This window comes from Opisthocomus hoazin, chromosome 5 (genome assembly GCF_030867145.1).
Source record: "Opisthocomus hoazin isolate bOpiHoa1 chromosome 5, bOpiHoa1.hap1, whole genome shotgun sequence".
Classification (NCBI taxonomy): domain Eukaryota; kingdom Metazoa; phylum Chordata; class Aves; order Opisthocomiformes; family Opisthocomidae; genus Opisthocomus; species Opisthocomus hoazin.
The window spans coordinates 58,588,459-58,613,646 of NC_134418.1; the positions used below are offsets into that span (position 1 = coordinate 58,588,459).

The following is a 25,188-nucleotide window of genomic DNA, read 5'->3' on the forward strand; positions in this document are numbered from 1 at the left end:
TTGATTCTCAAATATCAATACAGTTCATGCTAAAATACAAGGCTAAGTTTCTCTGAAAAGGACTGTCTCTACAAGAGTGTGTGTTGATGTTTTTATTATGATAGCACATTGTATTTTTGATTTATGAATGGGGAAACTGTTCTCATAAAGTCTCATACTCTGGAAAAAAGCATAGATCCTGACCCAGAGATATAAGGCAATGAAAAATCTGAATTCCAAAACTATTTGTTTTGTTAACGTGTTGTTAAAATTTACATGAATGACATGGGCTGACTGGCTATAAACATGATTACCTTAAAAAATTGCACATGGCTCCATATATCTAGGTTGTGAATGAAGCTGTATGCAATTTCGTATATATTTTAAATACATATATATGTGAGGGAAGGAACTAAGGAATAAACACTAAGCACAATTGATTGGTAAACAGGAAGCACGGGGAAAAATGTACAATATTTTCTGCATGTTTCTGTAACAACTGCTATGTTTTTAATATTATTCTTAAGCTTTTCAATATTAACTGAAACAATAATATAAATTATTTGGTTTAAAATATAATGTCTAGTTAAAGTCAGGCTTCTTATTTGTAGAAGCTACATTTACTTTCAATTTTAAAAAGAGAAAGTATTGTGGATTTTGGCTTCCTCGGGCTCACTATGGGTTTAACTTTTAATCATGGCTAGAACATTCTGATCTTGTGTAGTTTGTTTATGGGACTTTTGAATATCTGGTATGTCAATAAAGTGACCCTGGCAGCCAAGTATCAAGTTGAAGCAGAAATCCAGAGTTGTCCAAAATGGTTTCATCAGTGTTCACGGATGTAAATTCAAATGTTGAAAGTTCAGGCTGGCAGGATCCTGTTTCCATGCTTTGAGTTTAATACATGGAAGCCAAAGCCCTTCCTCTGTGCTGGGTGTAGAAGGCTTACCTTGGAAAGAGAATCACCCTACTGCAGTAACAAGGGAAGCTTGCTCTGTGTATTCTGAAAATAAGAATCTGAGAGAAAAATTCATTACACATGTTGCCTATTGAACTTTATTAGTTAACACTTCTAAGCTGACTGGTGATTGTAATATCCAGACATTCCTCACACAGTTTTGTCAAAGCACTCCTGCAAGAAAAGAGGATACCGTCTGCTTTTTACGTTGTGCTAAAAGCACAGAGATATGGGTTTTTCAGTGGTCCAAGAATAAAATATCCAGTGGCACTTGCTGTCTCTTGCCTTATTAGCTTAGAGAGAGAGCTTATTAGCGCAGAGAATGCTGCTTAATGCTCTTGTGACCCCCTAATTCCCTGGTCTGTTTTCATGGGACTGGGTAATTCTGTTTCTTTTCCTTCTATTCCGGTGATAATATGAAGAGGAGTTTTTTGACTAGGACAAATTTTACTCTTGTGGAGGAGGGGAAAAGAGACTTCCCCAATTCAAAGTCCTTCTGGAAAATTTAATCTGATCAAAAAACTGCTCTTGTTCCTTCAGCTTTTTAGTCAGTTCAGTTCTGTGTAATGCCGCCAGGAGCAAGGTAGGAACATCTGGCGTTTGAATCTGCTTTCACATGCCCCCAGCGCGGCTTGCAAAAGGAGAGAGGAGGTCTGTCCGGCTCCCTCCTGTGCAGGTACAGCCCGAGGCCTGTCTGACAGCTCAGCTCCAGCCGCCCCTCCCGGCCTGCCGCCTGCCCGGCAGCGCCCCGCTCACCCGGGAGGCGATGAAGGGCGGGAAGCCTCCGCGCCTGCCCCAGCTCCAGGCCCGCCGCTTACTGCCGCGCTGGTGAGGCTGCGGCTCCGGAGGAGGGACCGCGGTACCGGCGGCAGGGGAGGAGGGGCCGGGGCTGGCACCGAGCTGCGGCTGCTTGCGGGCAGCGGATCGTCGCTTCGCGCCTCCGCGCTGAGGGACCGGCCCTGACAGGGAGGCTGCGCGGGCAGCGGGTCCTCGCCTCCCGCCTCCGCGCTGAAGGACGGGGAGCGCGTCCTTCGCGCCCGGTGCTGCCGCTCCCCAGGTAAGCTTTCTGCCCCGTTAGCTCATCTCGGTCTCCGCGGGCAGCGGCGGGCGGGGAGGTGGGGGCTGTTAGCTGCCTTTGCCGGCGGGAAGCTGCGGGGAAGGACGGTGCGTCAGGGTTTCCTTGCGCCTTTGTGTGGATGGTGATGAGAGGTGTGGGTTGTCTCTTTCTCCCCCCACCATGTTAGTTTCTCTGGCGGCGGTTGTGGTATTTTATTTATATTCTTTTCTGAACGTTGCCAGTCACCAGGGCGATAGTGCTAATAATACGGGCATATGCAGGCTGCCTCTGTCAGTCATCTCATCAGCTCTCCCTCGCTTTCCTCTGCCCTACGCGTTAAAAACAATTAAAATGAGAGGGTCTAATAAAAACCCAGAATAGAAACCTTTCTTGTTTCAAAATAAGGAAAGTATATTTTGCAGGGAGGTACTGAAATAAGTCTGTTGCTGGCTGGTTTCCATGGTACAGGCCTTAACCCTGTGGTATGAATTCTGCTGCCTGATTTCTCAATCGCTGATTTTGTTTGTAGAGGAGGTGAAGCTTGAAAAACAAAACCAGCCTACAAAAAACAACCTAAATAAAAAATACCCTAAACAAACAAATACTACCAACCCTCAGAAAAACCCACCCTGATGTGAGTGAACTTAAGTGCCCCTTTGGTCTCGTTAATCCAACTGGCTGTTGCTTGAAAGCAGCAGTATCGAGAACCTGGCAGGGTGAAAACCTGTCCCAGAACAGGTAAGGGCAGCACATACACTATCAGACTCCTCACTCACGGCTTGAAGCCATTCCAGCTAAGCAGAACACCCCATCTCCTTGGTGAGTCGATCTTTTCTTTCCTATACGCTACTGTGAGCAAAGCATGCAGGAGCTGAAGCTGTTGTGAGGTGGACCTGGCTTTCTCAGAAATATTAACGTATTTTGTGTCAACAACTGCATGACCCCAAGAACTAGGGTGTTGCCCTTGGAGAGCAATATCCTTCTGTCCCTTACCCACATGCATCCATTTCAGAATTACAAAATTAAGTACGTATACCCTGGGGAAGTGGTTGGCGAAGGGAAGGAGGGAGGCACTGGTAGCTTGCTGATACTTGCTATTCCAGTTTGTAGGCTTGTATTTGTGGATTCCCAGCCCCAATGAAAGGATGAACAATACTATGAAAAAAACCAAAAGTATCACTGAATTAAAAAACTCTGAGACTACAACTTGCTGGTTCCACAAGTAGTAATTAAAAATATAGAAAATTACTGGAATTTGAGTAAATTAACACTTTTAAAAAGGAAATAAAGCAAAACTATTACCTTAGAATGTATTCTTCCTCTGTGCCTTGGCCATGTCTCAAGCCAGTTTCATATCAGAACAACTCGGACAAAACGACCTAAGTGTTACAAAAGCCTCTGTCTTTGTTCATGGCATCAATCATTCCCAAATATCAAACATATCATTATAAACTGAAGGCTTGATAATTGTGAGAATTGGCTCTTTGACTTGCTCCCAGCAATTTAGCAAGGAAGGAATTTCTTAGCTCAAAAGTTCTGGCTCAGCTTGAGTGGTGTTTTATACGGCCAGAGCAGCATAAAAGACTTAAAGAAAATGCTGTTAGCACTGAAATGTAGTTGATGAAGAATGTACGCACACCTTTGCTGTAACAGAGAAGAACACTAGCAAGCCTTGTCTTCAGATATGTGCGTACAACTCTTGCTGGCTCAGACTTGTAAAGCTACATTAAATATTTGCACACAAAAAAATTCTGACATACAGAACAGTACGCTGCCATCTCTCTTGTTAGCGTCTATGGGACAAGAAGCAGGCTGCTTAGACTGAGTAAATATAGTGACAATTATCCACAAGCAACTTGGACCTTGTTTCCCACTCGGACAACTGTCTCCATGGCATATAAGCAGTAACAAAGAGCAATGTTTTATCAGCCTCACTTGAACATAGAGTGCAAGTTGTGCATAGTTCAGAGAGGCATCTTCTGTTTCTTGGATATTCAGTCAATGCATTTGTGAATAGTGATGTCTAAGAGGACCACATTCTTGAAAATTCCCCCAAAAATCAAGCTGGATCTGGTCAGGTTTCAGTTAGGGGATAAGTGTCCCCTTGTGTGTATGCTTTAGAAACTACAGTTGTTGTTCTTAGCTTTATGAAACTGTTGCTTGCACTGCCATGCACACAGGCCCTGTGACGCTTTCAGAATTAATGGTCCGGGTAAGTGATGTTGACAGCAAATAAACCTTTATCTCATGCTGATAGGAGCCACAAATGGATATAGATAGATATATACAGCCATACTTTTAAAGAAGTGTTTTGGTTTCGGCTGCCGCCGGCAACAAAAGCGCCACGCGGCCGCCCCTCCCCCCGCCGGTGTGCGGAGGAGAATGAAAAGAAAGAGGCAGAAACCGGTGGGTCGGGATAAGGGCAGTTTAACAGAACAGCAAACACAGGGAAACAGGAACAACGACGATACAAATAAGGAGAAAACACGACAAAAACAGACCCGCTCTCTCGGACCACACCGGCGCCGCATCCTCCCGAGCCGCGAGAGCGTTCCCGCCGCGCCGCCCCCCCCCACCGGAACCCATCGTGACATATGGTATGGAATCGTGACACATGGTATGGAATCGTGACACATGGTATGGAATACCGGGCTCTGTTTGGCCAGGTGGGGTCAGCCCCCACCCCCCGTCTGTGCCCCTTCCTGGAGTCTGGTGAAAATTAACCCTGTCCTGGCCAAACCCAGGACAAGAGGAAACAACAGGTTAGCACAGATCACCATGATTCTAAAACGTAGGTTTTTTTAATTTTATCTTTTTTAGTGCGTGACTTGGTAAGCTTAATACTGCTCTTCTGGTAGTTTCTGTCTTTTGTACAGCATACACAGGCATGCAAAACCCATTTACTTCTAAATTGGCCTGTGAGAGTTTTTTCACCTGATCTATGCAGAAGAAAACAACATTACTGAGAAGTCTTGCATCAGGAAATTAATATTATTTGCTTCTAACTTTTCTATCTTTGTTGCTTTCTTTAGGTTTACAACAATGGTAAAGGAGGATATTGTCAATGACAATAAAGGTTCTGAGCCATCAGTATGTGAGATAAATGGCATGATTCCCATGCATGAGAAAAGCGAGGTAATTAATTAGGATCGCAAAGTACACTTTTAGTCAGAGGAGCCCTCCTTTTTCTTCCTACATCTGTTAAAATCCCTACATCTGAAGGGAACAGAAAGAGAAATCTCCTCAACTGGAATTTCATACATTAACAAATGTTCAGTTTTTAAAAGTCTGTGGTGTGTTGAATTGCTGGAAATTGTTGGTTGCAATTTCAGCTTGAAGTGGAAAATGCATCAGTGTAAGTTTTACAATCAGCTATGGAATATAATTAAACGGACTTAAGACTGCTTCTTTGCTTGCAAATTATGACTATTTATGCACTTGCTGAAAGTTGTTCATGTATCTCTTCCTTTTTTAAATAAAAAACCCCTGCCGTTTTAAACTTCCATGTGTGTATTTCTAGTGTGGCTTATAAAAAAGAGTTGCAGTAAATGCAAGTAAGTATAAAATTCTTAGTATAAAACGCACTTTAGAGTAACTAAATAATATTGACTGTAAAGATCAGCACCGTATGGCATAGCTTTATACACGTGGGTAGCTGGTGATCACAGAATCACAGAGTAGGTAACCATGCAACTCCATGTTAAAAGCTCACAAGATTTGTGTTCCAACTGTGACTCTGAGTAAAGGAGATATATATACATCTATATATAGTGAGAGATATGAGACAGAAAAATAATGGGAAATGTGGAAGTATTACTGGAGGAGGGCCAAACCACAGTATAGGCAAGAATTCCATGTCCATACAATGACAATGAGCTGACATGAAGGTGAATAATCATAACAGAAGGTAGATGATTAACTTGTCAAAAATAAGGACCCTAAATTTAAGTGAGATACATGTCCAAAAATGGTCAAAAAGTGCTTTGGCTATGAATACGGATAAGTTGATGAGTCAGTATAAGAGGACAGCTTCAGGGAACCGTTCTTCAAGGAAATAACTCCCAGGGTAGTATTTCTCCATCTCTACCTTGACTTACCGGCCTGAGCCTTCCAGCAATGGATCATGTGAGTAACGCTTGCACTGGCCAGCTGTTCTGTTTCTTTCATCTTTGTCTAATCACAAGGAGGTTTTGTTATTTTGGTTCAAGGCTTTGCAACAGAAGTTATTTAGGAGTTATATCAAAGACACTGTCTCACTGTTCGATGCTAATCGTTAACTGTATTGTGACACGCAGTCTGGAAGCAGAACCTTATCAAACTACAAAATATTGATAAATATTTAGCTCATATACAAGACGAGCTGAACCTGCCCTGTTAATGTTTCTTTGTCAAATATGCTGATATTGTTGCTGAACAGGTGCTGTTTGTATTGGGACAGAAGTCCTGTTGGTTGCAGGTAAAAAGGCAAATGTCTCACAGTCTCTCATGTGCATTTCTTTGTGCCATGCAAAAAGAAACACATAACCAAAAATCCCAAATATACTACTAAGCTGGACCATTCCTACAGTGATTGTGTAGTTCACGTAGTCATCTGTAGACAAGTGTGGATCTAGTGCATCACAGCTGATTTCAAACGTATACCGTGCTGCTTCTGAGGGAGTCTCACTGTTTTCATTCAGGAGGGACCAACAGTAGATGCCAAAGGTACTGATGGAAATACACAAACGGAAGAAACTGCTCTCTTGAATCATTGTGCTCAGCAACCTCCGGAAACGACAACAGGGTCTTCAATACCTGCAAGAAAATGGAGGCAGATATTTACTTGTCCTCCTCAGGGTTTACTGGCCCAGACAGTGACAAATGGTATGTAAGAAAGACAGAGTTTAATTAAGCAAAAATGGCAAACAAAATGCTCGTTTCTCTGGGTGTGATAATGTCTATCCATTGTCCTTGAAAATAATGAAGGGAAATAACTGTGGTTTACACATCACACTTTCGTTTCAATATTTTAGCAGAAAACAGAATTAGATGAAACAAAGATTTGAACGTATAGTTTTTGTTCCTCCATCCTCTCTGCTGTATTTAACATAGTAGGCACGTTTTTGCATTGCAAATTGTTTTCATCAGAAGAAAGACCTCCTAATTCTTGACTTGATAGTTTGCTTTGGTGTGAAAACGTCATAAACACAGTGGCATCTTTAGCACACTGGATGGCTTTTTGTTGACGTAAGGCAACAAGTATGAGACTTTGCAGTGATACCTTCTTTTGTTTCTTAATACCCCAAGCTTGCAAAGCCAAGAATCCTAACTACAAGGCAAACTGACCCATTCTGTTGAAGATTTGCCCTGCACTGAAGGCTCACAGAAGAGAATGCCTGGCTAACCAGTTATTTCAGATATTTCCTAACAAAAGACATTTCCTGTGGCGTTGGCTGCTTCCACAGCCTCTGTTTTCTCTCAGTTGGGATTCTTAGGCTTTTATGTTTGGAAATCTACTGGTCTTCCTTTTGTCACCTGTCACGTTCAAATAAGATCAACAAAAATCCAATCTGAAAATGTAATACACTTTCTTAGGATTATGAGAAGGGGGATTTATTCAACACATTTTTTGCTTCTCCTTCAGTCTTCTGCTTTTATATCTATGCATTCCTGTTCTTGTTGGATAACTGTAGGAACAGATTTGGGAAACTGAGAAGAGCATAATATTTTCACTTAATGTTCCCATTTTTCAGAGGTGTGGTTTTTTTTTCCTGTGTATTATTCCTCTTTGATTGCTGTATCAAGGGAAGTATCTGTATGACTTCAGGCTGTCCAGAGACATGACCTTCTTCAGATTTTTTCCCCAGGGATAGCAATGTATTGCACAAGCACATGCAGCCAAAAAATGATACTTAAATTCATTTTAAAATTAGACTGGAGCTGCAGTCATTAGCTCAAAAGATATGCCAAGCTGTACAGCAGCACATTCTTACTGCAGTTCTGAAGTGGCTGAAGGAAGATAAGAAATGCAAGGTAAGGTAGTGAAAGTCTTTGCTTTAAGTTTGGGGCCTGTTAGGTGCTTTCCTCGGTGGCCCAAGTCTCAGCCATACTTCTTGGTCCCTAATGATGTTCCTGTTACCATTTTTAAAAGTATCTTAGTATCTATAAAATCAGAACATTAGTTTAGGGAATGTCAAAGGTTAAACACATTGTTATGATTAAACTGATTTTTAAGGTATTTCTGAAAGTCTTGGTACCTTTTTCCACAGTAGAAAACCAAATGTGATCTAATAGCGAACAAAGTTGTCCCGGAGAGATGATTAAATATGAATATTTCTTATTTTGTTCCAGTTGCAATCGTGGTCCTGGTTTGGGCTGTGGTTTGGTCCATCACTGGGACTGAGTGTCTCCCAGGTGGAAACCTGTTTGGAATTCTGTTTCTTTATTTTTTTGCTGTCATTGGAGGTAAAATTTTTGGATTCATTAAAATACGAACGCTGCCTCCTCTCCCTGCTCTTCTGGGTAAGATCATCTTCCTTCTTTTCTTCCTGCATATTTGTGTTGTTTAAGCTGTCAAGTAATATCTGCATGCTATATATTTTCGGACTGGGAACAAACAAACTGCGTCATGCTCAAAATCTGTAGCTTTTGCAAGTAACTTTTATCGGTTCTCTCCAAGAAGGTGCAAAATTCCCCAGACTGGCTCTAGTGACATAGCCTGTATGTTACTGAGGCTCTCCTCTTACTTCTTTGGGGGCCAGAGAGCTGTGTACCTACAGATTCAAAGGTCATTGTCCTTCAGTACCCTCTATCACAATTACTTAAAATTTGGTTTTCATATTACTAAACAGGAGTCTTAAACTGGACCTCCTGTTACAATAGAATAATTAATTCACAAGGAAATTATTGCTGAGCTGTTTCACATGTATCTTGCACAATGAAAACATTTTCCAAAGAAAACACTACAGAATTCCCTACTACCAATAATCCAAAGCAATTTCTTTCTTCTCCTTCCTTTATCTCAAGATAATGGAAACCTGAGAAAATAAATTTACCACCAGGAATAATTCTTTTAAAGAGAGTCACTTTGAATCAATCATAACATTGTTTTCCATATTGACATCTCGTTTTATTTTACACAAAAATGCAAAATAGAAATGGGAGATGAAAATGATGTTAATTTTTACATCATCAGAACCTTTTCAGACTTCTTTCTTAGAGGAGGTTTTGGGTAGTTTAGTACAATACCGTGACGCTAACAAAGCTGAAAAGTGAAGCTCGAGGTTCTTCTCACCAGCTGTATGCTGCCCCCTTACTATGCTTAGTGCATAAATGAGTAAAGCTGTTGACACACAATGAAACTTCATGGCAGAGTGGGCTACAAATACCTGCCTGTAGTGCAAGGATGTGATTTTGTAGCCTGCTTAGCTGGTGTTTTGCCTCGGAGTAGCACTGTTTACAGAGGTGCTAGATGGCTGCACGTACAGCTCTGTCCAGGCAGCACGCATGTTCTTGCACCGCTTAGTTTCACAAGCAAGAAAAAATTCAAATGCGAGGGAGGGGAGTTTGCATATAGCATGCATGCTTGCAATAATGTAATGTACAGGCAGTCTGCCCTTTCTAAGTAAACACCCCTGCTTAAAAAAAAAAAGTTTATGACCATTTGGATTCTGCTTTTTTTAATTACGTCCATATCTAAAAGTTACGAGTTGAGTATAAAACTGCTTGCCAGACAGGTAATATTGAACAACAGAAACTTAAGCATGACAGCACATGTCTGTAGAGTTGCTTAGGACAGAGTTCACTGCTCAGATCCCCAGTCTTCGAGGAAAACTGGAGAAATCCATGAGTCAGAAGAAGAAATAGACAATGTCTTTGAATATTCTTCTTTACACTAAAAGTACAAATCTTGTACTCTTACATGCCTTTAATCTGCTTGTGCTAGGTGCAGTTGAGTGTAATGTGGCTGGCTGAGCGCTTATGCACCTTATAGTGAGCCTCTGTCTGAGGAAAAAAGGAGTGAAATTGCTATTGCAATAGTCACACAGTACATTTTCGGTATACGTTGCAGAGAGGTTTCTGCAGCAGGCAACATGGAGCAGAACCGTGAAGATATCCTTTGTGGTGGTGTTTTTTGCATTAAGTAGATTTCTACATCAAGGTAGCTCTAGTGACTTGGACTTCAAGCAAGCATTGCAAAGAGCACGTGATTGTTATGCTAGCCTGATAGAATTGTCTTGAGGTACCGCAGATTAATTATGCCACTGTTTGTTTTTTTTCGGGAGGTGGTGGGAAGAACAATGACTGAAAGTTTAGTATGTTCCAGGGCAAATGAAGTCCACAGCCAAGGCTCAGACCAAGCTGGGACCAACCTAAGCACAGTATTTGTTTACTTTTTGTCTTTTTTGTCTTCCTGTTTCTTAACATGGCTAATACAAAATTATGCTCCAAAAATGTATCTTTGAATCATCAGGACCTACAGTGAATCTCTGCAGATCTACATTTAAAGTCGCCCTTTCCTGTACTTTTCTGTATCCTTCCAGAACTACAGTTCCGATAGCCTTGCAGGAAGTCTCTGAATAGAGAGTTTTGCTAATATTTGCAAAGGCTGGATCTTGCAAGTAGCTCAAATAGAGCATAAGAGCAAGTTCCTGATTTTTTTCCCCCCTTTTTTCCCCCTCTTTGCATAAGAGTCATATTGTCAGAGCAGTTCAAAATGTCTAAGTTAGTCCACAATTAGCTGTTTTAGATTATATTTCCCAATGAACTCGGCATTATGGTTCCTGTGATACCTGCATTTCTTACACCTAAGAGGATTTTTAACAATTTCCAACTTCTGAGATAAATAACACAATATTAGATGATCTTCCTCTTTTCATATTAAAATAAACTAACAAGAAAAATATCTTTAAGGATGCAGAAGTGTCTTTGCTTATGGTAAGTATGATCTGCACCTGGTGAACAAAGCCAAATTGTGTTGACTCAGAGTAAAGCTGTGTCAGCATCCTGCAGATTTATTCATTGGTGGCCTGGTGTGTTCTTAGGCCACTTTTCATTGCTTTAAACACGTCTGTCTCTTTCCATGCCTGAGTCCCCGTTGTTAAAACATAGCTAGTGGTTCAGAACATGAGTTGTTTCTTTGTCTCTCATAGATGCATAATATGGTGTCTATTTTTAAGAATTCTATGCAAGCTTTTAATGCAGTAAAAGCAAATCATTTGACGGGAGCTTGTTCTCTTTCATTTAAGGGATGCTACTTGCCAGTTTCTTAATCCGAAATACCCCGTTCATTAGTGACATCGTCCAGATAAACCTACGCTGGTCTGCAGCACTGAGGAATATTGCTCTTTCAATTATCTTGACCCGAGCAGGACTCGGCCTGGATCCAAAGGTATGTCACCAGCCGTTTGTGTGAGGCAAATTATACAGCAGCCCTCAAAAAAAAAGAATAATTGGTTCTGTTATAAATATTGAACTGTTCAGTCTTAGAGGATCTGCAGACTAGAGCATTACAGAAAGCGTAATTTCTATTGTATAATCATATATTAATACTGGCAGTTGGATTTGTAGAGTAGGCAAACCATCTGAAAAATACCTGAAGAAAACTGCTTTTGTGAATATTTTCACCCTTGGCTTAAAGAAATTTCCTGAATGTTGTGAGCAGAACATCTTGAGGACACGTGCTCCATCAGGGTCTGTCAGGAAGAGTTTATGCTCCCTGGCAAACTCCTTGTCAGTTTACATTGACAAACTAAAGTAATGGAAGGGATCCCCAATCCTTGAAAGAGAGCGTTGCTTGTGTTGACACCAGTCAAAAAAAAACCCAACCAACCGAAAAATCCAAACCTGTGTGTCTTTTTTACTTTTTTCTTTTATTTTTTTTTAATCACTGCCATTTTAATGCAAATACATTAATTGCAAAGATGAGTCCTGCTGCACTACAGAAACAATGCTTCACAGCCCCTAATGCTCCTATGAACAAAAAAATAGTCTTCCTCCACACACTATGAATCATGATGTTCCATAAATTAATGAAGGCAAGGTTTTGCTTGATCAAAATCAGCTGGCTGAAATAAAGTCCCTATCTATTTAAGGAGCTGCTGAAAGTTTATATAAAGTTTATATAAAACTTGGGTCAAGTATACCTAGTTCAGAATGCCTAACCTGATTTTTCTTAACCAGGATGAAAACTAGGGAGTTGCCAATGCTTCAGGTGTTTAGGAAAATAGTTTTGCTGTTCTTGAAAAATGCCTGGTTTCCTAGATTACTATCATCCTTTTTTCCAAGACATTGAAGCTTGTATGAACACGGACTGTATGTTGTTACACACAGCTTGGATGCCCAGTTCTGTGAGATTGCTCTTCTTTCTTTTCCATTACAACTTTTTTTGCCAAAAGAACTTAAATTTGACTAATTTTTCTCCCATGTGGCAATCAAAACTGTCGTTTGGACTCTATGTAGCAAAGCTTTGATGCAGTTATAATTGTTCCTCATGTAGCTGAAGCTGTGAAGACAAAGACGTCGGTTGCTTTGGTGATTCTCAGCGCTAATTATGCTGGGATAAACTGTGCTGATAGATAGGGCAACGCATTTTTTTTTTTGGTTTTTTTTCATGTCAAAATTAGGGACCTGTCCTAGCAGAGTCGTGTTTGTGACTAACTATTAAAGGCAGCTGTTACAAGTAAATACTTTGTTTTAGAGAATTTTTTAATAGAAGTTGCTGAGCCAGATGGAACTTAATCTGCTCTGGATATCAAGTGAGAGACAGCTGAAAGAGATGCTTGGCTCCGTGCACCAAGTTTATGTAGGTCTACAACTTTTCATGATTTGTTCATGGGTTTTGAGATAATTTTTTTGGGGTGGTCGTGCAACTTGTAGGATTATAGCAAAATCTTTTGTGGATGGACCAAATGACCTCAAGTAACTGTGGGTAAGTCAGCTGTGTTGAGGGTGCACTTTTTAAATGGATCCCAGCCAGTCCAGCCTCTCACATTTACTTTACTCTGCACAAGAAGCTAAACAGAATTCTTTGCCACTCCTTCCTACTATGTGCAGGAACCTTGTCAGACCTAGGTTCAGTGGGTTTCACTGCCACACTTGGAATCCTGTATCCAAATGCAGTTGTGCTTGAGTCTGTCTCTGGCTTAGGCCATGTAAAGCTGTCATATCCTGTACTGCAGCTCAGAAGGGATTATTTTAATAAACCATATCAGATCGTAAATATATTTCTTCTCTATAAAGCCAAGGGCACTGATGCTGATGTCTGAATGTGCTTTTATATTGCAGGCTCTTAAGAAACTCAAAGCAGTCTGTTTACGGCTTTCTTTTGGACCATGCATCTCAGAAACATGCACGGCTGCTGTTCTTGCCTACTTGTTCATGCATTTGCCATGGCAATGGGGATTTATACTAGGGTAATGTACTCTCTCTTCTCCTGTATGACAAGGGTGCCTCTTTTCATGCTACAGTTAAATGATCCAACTGCAGTTAGCACTCAGCACCAAGCAGAGACCTCAGTTTAATGCCAGTTAGGAAGCTGTACTTAGCCCCTGTGGTTGTTTGCTTACCATTCATGTCTGGCTCTGTGGCTAATTTAAAGGTCATATTTCCAAGCTGTGGAGGAGTACTTGCATCATTACTCTTCTGTGTTTGTGATCTGGGCACTTGAAGAAGGAACAAGGATGGTGCAATCCCTGAGTCTTAGCCACAACACAGGGGGCTTTTAGGGACAGAAAATGATACCACAGTTTGGTGAATCTTCATGCTGGAATTCAGAATTTCCCCACAGAGAGATGCATGCAGGACAGTTTTCCTGTCACAAGTCAAAAATAAGGATATGGCACGTTATATTCTGCAGTAATATTCTTGAAGAGGAAACCTTCTCCATCTGTTTCTATCTAAACTGGGGGACTTGGTCCAGACCCACATACTGGAGCAAGATGGATGAACTTCTCTGCCACGCACTGATTTTTATGAGAAGGAACTGGGCTACTGAGTCATAAGCATGTCTAGACCAGGTTCCTGAATTGGACAATCAAGGCATGCATCAGGGAGCATAACTGGCCTGCAGTGTGGAGCCCTTTACTTTTAATACTATTGAGTTGGGCAGGAAGTAAAAGCTGTTTGCAGATCTGCATGAAAATAGCCCTGCTTGTACTTAGCAGGGAAAGATGAGGAAAATACCCCAGGTAAAGGTTTGTTTATGCTTTAAAAAAATTGGGATCAGAACATTTTGAAGTTTTTTGGTTCAGTGCTTTCTTTTAAAGGGAGGCTGAACCTCTGTGTTTTCAGTTTTGTTCTAGGTGCAGTCTCCCCTGCTGTGGTGGTTCCCTCAATGCTGATTTTACAAGCTGGGGGATATGGGGTGGAGAAAGGTGTCCCAACTTTGCTCATGGCAGCTGGCAGCATTGATGACATTCTGGCTATTACAGGCTTCAACACTTGCCTTGGGATGGCTTTCTCTTCTGGTATGCTGGTTAATCTGTACGTGGTGAAATACAGAACAGTGATATTTTGTTATGACTGACTGGTTTGTAACTTAATGACATCTCCTTATAAAGCTCATGTGTGGACTTGAATATTGAGAGAGAAATTACCTATGATTAAAAGTCTTGGTGTAACATTGTCTGCTCTGAGTTGTGGGTCACATCAGCTTTCAGAGAACATTTTTCCCTGTCTGCTCCCTCAGCTGCCAAGTCTGGTCCCTATATGCCCAACATACAATGCTTTCAAATTTCCATGGGTTTGGCAGTGTTCTCGCAGTGGCTTCTTTGGCACACTTTCTTGGCATGAGCTTGCAATATCCAGTTGTTTCAGGGTCATAGATTCCCTCCTGAACCCCTTTACCTGCAAGTAATTTAAAGCAGACACTGTCCTGGAATCGTCCTTACAGGTCTTACAGTGTGCATGAAGGATCTGTGTATGGCTTACTGAACCTGTTTTTCTTTTGCCAAATAGGTTCTGCTCTGTACAATGTGCTCCGTGGAGTGCTGGAGGTTGCTGTTGGCATAGCAGCTGGTGGGATTCTGGGAATGTTTGTTCGATATTTCCCAAGCCATGATCAGGTAAAAACCCAGTTAAAAAAAAAAAAAAAAAACAACACCAAAAAACAAAAAACAACCTTCTTATAAAATAGAGATTCTTTGCTAAGGGATTGTGTTCTTAAGTTCTTCATTTCCAAGCTTCACATGAAGCTGCTTTTGGGGAAAGCTGTGTACAGCAGTAATAGCTTCCAAGTTGCAAAGCCTGTGAAGTGATGGTGTGGTTTATAGGCGATTACTTGTTTACTGCAACAATAACAATGTATGATCTCATAGTCCTTCCTCATACAAAGTTTGGAACCCATCCTGCTCTCACTGAAGGCGGTGGAAATGTCCACACATAAAGCAGAAAAGGTCTGATGCCTGTTTCAGTTGGTAAAGTAATCATCAGTTGGATTGATGTGCAACACATTTAATTGTATAAGATGTTTCCAGTAAGCCTAAGATTAAAAACAAGTTAAGCAGACAGATCGTGGACTTTAAGTGATTGGGCATATCATTAATGCTAATTAGAATGTGTTACTTTCAATAAAAATTAAACATACATAAAGTGGTAGACGAATTTACTATCAAGGGGCAATTAAGTGAACAGAAAATTATGGAAGAGAGTAGATACATTCTGAACTACTGAAGTTAATTTGCAAAGCATCTGTTGTCCTCAGTGGGGTGAAATTTTCCTCTTATTAAATAACATGAGCAGTGCAGTACAGGAGCCAAAGAGATAAATAGAAATGGGGAACAGTGGCAGAGATATAACTGTGCTGTGAGAGCAAATAAAATTAGACTGTCCCTGTCAAACGTTTGTTTGACTTGTCCTTAAAAACACCTAGTGGCAAGGATTTCACCTCTCCATGGATAAACTGTTCCAGTACTTGACTGTACAGGTAGAAAATCCTGTTATCACAGAGCTGAAGCAGGGCTGTTAGAATAGAGCATCCTGTTCCTTGTGATACAAGAAGCCTTTTGACAATACGATTTTGGATGGGCAGAAGAAAGAAAATACTACTTTTCCAGAATTTTACTTTCTTAGGAGTTGATGTCCAAAAAAACTCTCAACTGAATAGTTCAAGTCTCACTTGAAAGCTTTGATTCTTTCACAATGGTTAATGGTAATTATTATTTTAAAATTGCTATTTTCAACGTCAACAGAAGTAACTTTTCTCCTCCATTTCTAAAAGAAATTTGCTTGTTTGTTTGTCTCTTTCCCTGGCTGCAGGCATCTCTGGCATGGAAAAGGACATATTTTGTACTTGGGCTGTCCATGTTTGCTGTTTTTGGAAGCATCTACTTTGGCTTCCCTGGATCCGGAGGGCTCTGCACACTAGTCTTAGCTTTTGTTGCAGGTGTGGGATGGTCTGATGAAAAGGTGAATGTTTACATAAGAAGCACACCATATCAAAACTCCTTTGAATGTACAGCTTGTTAGGAGTGGTAATGATGCTTTTATGAAGGTTTAGCAGTTGTATGGATTAAAAAAACCCCCACATTCTGCATTTATTTTGGAAGTCTTTAACATTCAGCATGATCGAAAGTTACCATGTATGGGAATATATATCAATGCAGAGCCTAACATGCTGGCAGAGAAATGCTCACAAGCTTTTCTTAGACATCTTAAGCCTTGTAAAGGAGATTTAGTTGTCAAGGCATTTGACTAGGAATCCAAAGCTGTATGTCCCAGCTCTGTGAGTGTCTGTAACCTTACACAGTCACTTTATTGTAAGATTTACAAACAAGTGTCCAAATACAATACGCATGGCCTGAATACCCCGAGCTGTTGTTCCCGGTGGTTTTAGGGGATGAAGTAGAAAACAGTAATTAACCATCCTCTCTCATCTTTCCCAAATCCCAGCCAGCATATTCTGGATAAATTAGAGATCAGGGTGTCCACAATAAATGGTGATATAAGGCCATACAAAAACCATACAAAAGACCGGTTTTTAGTCACTTTCTCTTAGCTGCTAAGACTGCTTTCTCCTACTGTTGCTGCCCCGCTGCATTTTTGTACCTTGGCATGCCTCACTGCCTCTTTTGCTTGATACCATCTACACTCAGTGTTTTCAGGGCATCTTTCTCTCCACAGCTGTAGCCTTGCCACATGCAGTAGGAGAAGAGAAAAGAAAGGGGATCAGATATAGCAGAGTTCATGTTATTATCCCCATCTAGATCCTGACTTCAGTAAGATCTCAAGGTTGGTTAAAACAATGAAAAAGAAACCATGGTTTCTATTTAAAAGTATTAGATTGTCATCCAATTTTAAGAGAAGAAAAACTCATCTTGGGACTTAACTACTTAAGGACAGTACAACTGATAAAGCGCTCTGTTGAAAAGCTTTTAGACCATTTCAGAAAGAAGGACCTTAAAACATTATGTGCAGCCTGTAAATGCTTGGTTTAAATTCTTTTGATCAGTGAATGAAGCTTCTTGGGCTTAAGGATGTTGATTTCAAATGCCTTACCTCTTTTTTATCAGATACAGTCAGAGATGTCTGCATACTGTATACTCAATATATTACCAAGGTTTTCCTGCTGAGCTTCTCAAAGACCACTGTCTCATGCTGTCCCTGGTGGAAGTCACTTGGCAAATACTGTCCACAGAGAACAAGGAACATTGTACCTATTGCTGGAGCAGTTAAATGGGCAGTAAACAGACTGAAATAATGCTGACATCTTTAAAGAGGATTAATTCTTTTGCCAAAAAAGAAAAGGGTGAGATAACAAGGAGAAATGATGCAAATAAAGAAAAATGTTTAGAAGCCTGTGTATTTCTACCTTGTTCTATCTACGGTTACAGAAGTTTTTGTATTGCAGTCATCTACCTTTCCATTGACTGAAGAGCAAGATTGTTGCAGGATCAGTCCCAGAGAGAACACCAAGGACAGGACATATCTAGACCCTGGATTGATTATTAAGTGACAGAGCACTGCATTTTTCCACATGCTCCAGCCTGAAGGTTCATTTGCTATTGTAGAACCTACTTAATTAAAAAAGAAGTGCCACTAGATATGCTATGTATACTTTTTCACATAAGTGGAAGTTTCCTCTTTATCCTGGAAGCAGTTGTTTTAGGAAGATTGTTGGGTAAGTTCAAACACAAGGAGAAAAGGTAGCTTTGCCCTGTACAGGACATCACACTGGGAAGTTCAACACTTTTTACTAGTACAGCATTTCAGACTTGCACAGTCTGACTTTGCTCCCACTCACATGGAGACAGGCCTCTGGCTGAGTGCAGTGCAAGTAGAGGTAGGTCATGACTGAATCCTGAAGGTCTGACTGCTCGGATACAAATGGAAGAACACATTTAAGCATGCAGTTCCTAAAGGCTCAGAAACTTGATGGCAGAGCTCTTCAAATTGTCTTCCTAAATGCTGAAAATCGACTATGCTTTGTTTTCCTTCTGTTGTCTGCAAACTGCTCTGTTACTGTTCAAACACCAGTGATTTTTCTCTTCTGGAGACAGCAAGCGTTTCTTTACTAGCAGAGCTAGACACACTCTGACCTTCAAAAGGTGCGCGACTGATTTTGAATCTTAGTATTAGGTCAAAGAAGGAGGAGCATTCTGGACAATCTTTATGATACGTTTTCTCTTTGTCCTCTGATTACTTAGATGTTGTGTCTACTTGGCCATATTTTTGTGAATTTACAGATTATTTTTGTATTCATTACAGAAAGAAGTAGAAAAAATTGTCGCAGTTGCATGGAATATCTTTCAGCCTTTTCTTTTTGGCCTGATTGGAGCAGAAGTATCTGTTGCATCTCTTAGGCCTGAAACTGTTGGTAAGATCATTTGCTAACTATCCAGTTTTCATTTCTGCCTTCCAAAGAATCTCTATAAAGAAATCTAAAGCAAAGAAGACTACGGCTGATATCCGCCCCCCCCAAAAAAAAACAAACCAAAAAACAACCAAAACCCAACACCACTGTAAAGCTACAGTTTTAGGAGGCTTATTCCCTTCAGGCACCTATGCGCAAAAGTACTGAGAAGTGTTTGTCTTTGTTGCAGGGCTCTGCATTGCTACATTAGGCATTGCCCTCATTGTGCGAATCATAGCAACGTTCCTGATGGTGTGTTTTGCTGGGTTTAATTTCAAGGAGAAAGTATTTGTCTCATTGGCGTGGATTCCCAAAGCCACTGTCCAGGTAAACAGTTAAACATCACTTTCATTCCAGGCTAAATCTATTGTCCTTGGCAAAGCTCCTCGTAACTAGCATGGCAGTAAACAGGATCAGGCTCAATAGCAGCAGAGTGTAGTATGTCGACAGTTCATACTGTAAACTGCTCTAAGCCTGCTTGAAAAGTGCATGGAGAGCCTTCTTGTGTGAAGGCCTTTTGCTTGCATCCAGGGTTGTACTCGTAATAGTGACAGAGAACTGTACATATAGCACAGGAGGTTTAACTATTTCTCAGCTATTGCAGGTTGTTGTGCCTTTACGTACAGATTCAGAGAACTCTCAAAACAAAGGCAAAAGTGTTTCCCTCTTATGCCACATGAAGTGTCTGCAGGGACGGTCACAGCAGAGACTCAGAATGGGTCTTCAGTTTGTAGTCATTTTGGTAAGGGGTGGTCTGACCGCCATATTGCTAGAGAAGCCTCAGGCTGGCTGCATTCCTGCTCCTTTAGTGATCATTTAGTCATTTAGACTTCGCCTCAATACCATCTGCAAACAAAAGTTAATAATCAGAACAGGCCAGGATTATTGCAAGATTTGTGAACTAATTTTTCAGAAGCTGCTACTAGTTGACCGCTGTCAGGACACATTCTCAAGGTGTGGCATTTTAACAACTGCAAGAAGCAATATACTGACCCATTTCATTAATCACACATTCTACAGAAATGTGGGTAAGATGGCAGCTAAGCAATGTTCTTCACAGGAGGGAACCACCCAGGTAAACTCATTCACTTAGGGAATTCAAAGTGTAGCCAAGCGAAAATTTTTCTCATAGGTGTAATACATTTACTTTTCTATGTACTGCCTAGAATCAAATAGGTTCAATGTACTAAAAATGTCAAATTTATGTTAAATGTTGACTGATGATAAGTCCCTTTTTCCCCTCTTTCAGTGCTAAAAGTGACTTGCTCCATCTCAGCAATGTTTTCTTTCCTGCAGGCTGCAATAGGTTCCCTTGCCCTGGATACAGCGAGAAGTCATCAGGATGAGCAACTGGAAAAGTATGGAATGGATGTACTGACAGTAGCTTTCTTGGCTATCTTGATCACCGCTCCCATTGGAGCCCTGGTTATTGGCTTGGCAGGGCCCAGACTTCTGCAGAAGGCTCAGACAAATAGCAAGGAGGATGAGGAAGGTGCTGAGGTTGGAGAAGAGGCAGAGGCCTGTGAACCTGCGTAAGACAAACACCTACAGGAATATGGTCCTTCAGCCCTTACATTTCTGTTGAGTAAACACAGCATATCTGTAATCTTTCTGGAGGAAACCAAAACAAGTGTCAGTTATGTCTGCTATTTTTAAAGCAGCCCTGGTGGCGTTTTATAAAATATTTTTATGTGTTGATGGTGCCTTAAGAGATGAAATAGCTAAACATACAGTGAATAGGCTGACCAGGCAGTGAGTTACTGAGAAGTTAGCAGTCAACGGTTACTTGAAATGTGTGGGTGTGAGGCCAGGGATAGGATCAGAATTGTTCAGGCATGGAGTGATGAGGTTGAATATAATCAGAAGAAGATGGAGACTAACGTGGAAAACTTCTTGATGGTTGAAACTGGGCTGTGAGATGACAAGTTCAACAGCTCAAAGAATGCAACTTCTGAATAAGGGACTGCTGACACACAGTGAATGAGTCCTGCCACAGGTTGGAGATTCCCTCTCCTTCATCATTCGGGTTCCAAAGCTTGCCTTTCCCTGCCGCTGTTCTTCCTCACAGCTTGTGCACTGCTTTGTGCCTTCAAGGGACTGTCGGCTCTGGTCGTAGCAAGAAACAGCAAGTGATGTTTGAACAGATGTGCTGAAAGAGACAGTTGGGTCCATCAGGGACTGTGGTAATACAGGGGCTACTGGTGCTGGTAGAAAAAAGGACTGAGCCTGAAAATGGGATGAGGGTCGTGGGGAGGCTATAATGACTGGGAGAGGGTTGTGTGGGATTGGGATGGCGGCTGCTTCACCTGTGTAGCTCAGCCTTTGCACAACATCATCTCAAGGAAGGGAAAGCCAGCTCTCCGGCCACTGAGAGTGGCTATGTTCTGGTGCTGGCCACTGTAGGACAGAGGGGAGAGCGCTTCTCAGGTGGGGTTTGCTGACAGGGCAAAGCCAAGGTGGCAATGAGTTGTGCCTTTCTTCCTCAGCTCCTTTTGGGGAACCTGGCAAAAGCAGCAGACCTCAAATCAAGATTCATGGGTCAGCCAGGATCTCCTGTTGCTTTGTCCTAAGTTAATACTCATCTGGCTGAGAAAATGCCATGATCAGGCCCTTCTCATCTCTGCTTTTGGATAACTGCAGCAAAGAAAACCAGGTATTTGCTAAAAATGTGGACAGTTAGTGCTCATTTTTCCAGGAGGTGGCTGGCTGGATTGACTGTGGAGAGTGGAGGTCTCAGATTTGCCAGGGCATTTTTTACCTCTGACTGATGCAGAAAACTAATACACTTTAAATGAACAGCCTTGAAAATGCAGTGCTGAGGGGGATGGTACAAAGCGAAAGGAGCGGCATCTCACCTGCCTTTGGAAAGGCTGTGGTGTGAAGGCAGATGTCACGAGGAAGCAGCGTTCAGGGGACAGTGCTAGCACCCTCAGCATATATGCACAGATCCTGTGGGTCTCTCCAGACAATCAGGTTGTGTGTGGCTGTGGATCATGGTAATGACTGGCAATGCTGGTGTTGAATAGTTTGCCAAAACATTTCACCAGGGGGAGCAAAAAGATCAAGTGTGGTTTTCTTCATTTTGCTTAGTATAGCTGCCTCCTGCACAGTCAGTTGCAACATAGTTGACGTTTGATTTTCCCATTCCTGAAGAGTTTCCTTTCTCTTCTCCTTGACTGTCCTAAAGCCAGGAGTAAACCTCCTCTGTTGAGCAAAATCCTGCTCTTGCCTTTAGCTTCGGTATCAGTTAGGGTTTTGTATTGACAGATAGCAGCAAATCTTTCCTATTCTGCTACGTTTTGTACAAGTAACTAGGTCCAAGTAGGTCATTCCCAGCTCCGTTCTGAGGCACTGAGTCAGTACAGCATCCCTCAGAAACTGGAAGGATTTGTTGTTATTTTTTAGTGAGGATGTTAGATTATGCCTGTAATTGAGGTGGACGATGCCTCCCTGCAGATTTCTATGCTGCAGTTCACTGAACTCATTTTGCAGGATACTGTATAGAATATATTTGATGTGTATAGATGTTTTTGGCATTAGTAAGTAAGAATTAAACAATTCTATTTTAGCTTTTACACTTTTAGTATGCTACACAAAAATGTACAGAATACTTTTAAAAGAAAACTGTTTGAAACTATTATTTGCAGAGTGTCCGCGTATGCCTCTGTATACAAATTAATTACAGCTCAGTATGTGTGACCTCCTCTCCAAGCCAAAAAGAAAGCTTCCTGAGAAATACTGGAGGTTCACAGCCTGCAATTCCAGCAGAGTCATAAAAATACCAGGAAATTCTTTGGTAAGTTTTCCCCTAACAGTTGCCAAGCACATTGACATTTTTCCTACTATACGCACTGCTGTTCTCTCCACTTCCATGGGGAATGTACAATCTTTAGTTCGGTTCGTGTCTGTGCCCTGACCAGAAAGGAAGATGCTTTTGAACTGCGTGCTGATGAATGGTTAGGGTGCTGTGCCTGGCGGTTATTGTGTCAGCCGCTGACTTCTGTGCCTGTTCAGCCTACTTTGCATGGCTAATGGAGGCACTCTGTTACTTAAATAGGGGTAGTTTTAATAGCAGGTTATTGTATTTGGAAATTGTAATGTCTGTAAACCTAACTGATGAGGGAACATGGTGTTCAGTTCCTCAGTGACTGTCTGTAAAATAATTCTGCTTGAATAAAACAGGAGTAGAAGCTTTATATAGTTCACTTTTTCATAAAGTTTTATAGAAAGTAGAATCCTCCTGCAGGGAGGGATCACTGACAAATTTGAAGTCTGTTCAATACCAGAAGTGTGACGTATAAGGATTATAGCCCTTTAAAATTGAACTCAACCTTAAGCATGCAAGCTTATAGCCTCTAATACTTGCTCACCGTCATAACAGCATCTCATAAATTGGATTTATCGTGTTCCCTTAACCTCAGTGCACTCTCAATTTATTCATTAGCTCACTCCCACCATTCTGAGCGCTTGAATAGCTATACCAATGAAAAGTGTCATCTTGTTCTCTAATCTAAATGAAATTGAATTAATTTTCCTTTCCTCGCCACTATATGTTTCTCACAAGACTCCTTTCCCTCTGCTGTTATTAAATCTTCAACAAGAATCAAGCTGAAACTATTACATAGACCTGCAGATCTAAAATGAACAGCATTAATGCTTGATAATGGTCCGCTCCTTGCCTTCCGGAAAGGTATGAAACACTTACATCTTGTCATGAAAAGAAATATGTTACGTTGGGGCTAAGAACCTATGAAACTGGGGTTTTTTAATAAGTATCATGACAATTTCAGCTGATTTTAAATAGCAGTTAACTTTGAGAGATACAATTTTACTTCTTAGCAGAATTTGTGCAGGTGAAGTCATGACATTTAAGACCACCTCCCTTTTAACAAAATGCCATGAAATCATTCATGAATAACGCATAAATTCAAGCCAATGAAATCTTTATGCCATGCCAGTCTCTTATTTGCAGGAAATAAAATTAGAGCACAATGTGCAGTAAACTATAACCAGAGGAGTCCCACTGTCATGCAGACATCATCACAGGCGTAAAGTGGGAGAGTACTGAGCACAGTATGTATGTGCAGTTCCAGAAGGTTCACGAGAACCTCTGCAGCAGAAGGGCCTGACGGCACAGCGCGTTCCTGGCGGCAAGCAGTGGGGAGAATTACAGGGGGCAGCATATGGGGAAAGACAGAAATCGGCCATCTGGAAGCAGGGAGTTGCACAGGCCAAAGATGCAGTAATAACATAATCATCATCACTCTTTTCTTTCTCTTTTTCAGCCAAACTGGGCATTTTAGGGAATTTAGACTGAAGTCTAAAATTTACGGTGAAAGACTGATCATGTACAACAGCCACAAAACAGTGAATGATACAGTATTTGCATTTTGCTTTTTAAATAAATGGAGTGAAAGAGATCAAATTTTGTGCCAGCTGCACTTCAATTACATTTACTTTGCCTAGCAGTTGCCACGTCAGATACCTTTCTCTAAAAGTATTTGTTTTACAAGTTTGTTTGTAGTCCATCATAACTATTGTTCAAATTCATAATCAAAAGAAAGATAGACATTACTGTTCTTGTAAAGTAAAAAGACATGTCATGACATGTCAAGTTCAACTTCCCTGATTTTGCATCAAGACTGTGAAGACCTGGTCTATTGCCTCAGTCCTGGTCTTTATTAACATTAGGGGCAAATTTATCTCTCTGTGTGGAGCTTCCAAATGAGGTTAGAAAAATCACCCCGTGGCAGGTACATCCCAGCAGGTAACTGGTTCAGCTCTCTCAATGGCTGGTGAGATGCAGGGCTCTGCAGACACTTGTAGCTATCTGTCCCCGCAGACTTTCGGTAAGTATTTTGAACCAGTTAGTAAATTCTTTGAGATTTTCTACAGAAAATTCCGTGGCCATGAAAGACGGTATTACCTTGACAGATTTTGAAATGCAAGGAAACAGTCATTCGTCTTGCTTGTGATCTTCATTTTATTATTATCTTGTGGAAATTACTAAAACGTCCTTTCTACAAAGGAACCGTGACTGAGTGCTGCTATTGCAGGCCCGTACTACAAATGAGTTCCATTCCCCTTTAGACATAAGCAAAACACCACCCATTTGTTCCATAGCCACATTTGTAGATCATTTAGCAGCAATCTCATCTAACAGCAAGCAGGGAGAAAAAATTAATTACATAATCAAACCGTGCTAGAGACGGAGTCAAGAGGTTAAAGCTTACACTGTTGTTCTCCTTTTAGAGCTCTGTGGGAGAAACAAAACCAAATTTGCTGTATTACTTACTCTTATCAGGGTTTGTCCGAGTAGAGCAATGGAAGCGAGAACAGGATTGATGTATCTAGTTTACTTCTCAG

At 41.1% G+C, this 25,188-nt stretch overlaps 1 protein-coding gene across 1 annotated transcript; it reads left to right on the forward strand.

Moving 5' to 3' along the window:
- Window positions 1-1,477: 1,477 nt before the first annotated feature.
- LOC104331650 (sodium/hydrogen exchanger 9B2) lies at window positions 1,478-24,177 on the forward strand. Its single transcript, XM_075421437.1, has 12 exons — window positions 1,478-1,994; window positions 5,027-5,129; window positions 6,674-6,857; window positions 8,325-8,495; window positions 11,222-11,364; window positions 13,260-13,387; window positions 14,265-14,440; window positions 14,931-15,037; window positions 16,230-16,379; window positions 18,678-18,786; window positions 19,013-19,149; window positions 20,119-24,177. The coding sequence occupies exons 2-12, from the start codon at window positions 5,037-5,039 to the stop codon at window positions 20,356-20,358; spliced, it is 1,638 nt and encodes a 545-aa protein (XP_075277552.1). The 5' UTR covers window positions 1,478-1,994; window positions 5,027-5,036; the 3' UTR covers window positions 20,359-24,177.
- Window positions 24,178-25,188: the final 1,011 nt, after the last annotated feature.

What these genes read in the sequence shown, in the direction of transcription:
- LOC104331650 (XM_075421437.1), top strand. Translation starts at nt 5,037, where the DNA reads ATGGTAAAGGAGGATATTGTCAATGACAATAAAGGTTCTGAGCCATCA. An exon ending in GACTCGGCCTGGATCCAAAG is followed by an intron (nt 11,365 to 13,259) that starts GTATGTCACCAG and finishes TTTATATTGCAG; the next exon opens with GCTCTTAAGAAACTCAAAGC. An exon ending in TGGGATGGCTTTCTCTTCTG is followed by an intron (nt 14,441 to 14,930) that starts GTATGCTGGTTA and finishes TTTGCCAAATAG; the next exon opens with GTTCTGCTCTGTACAATGTG.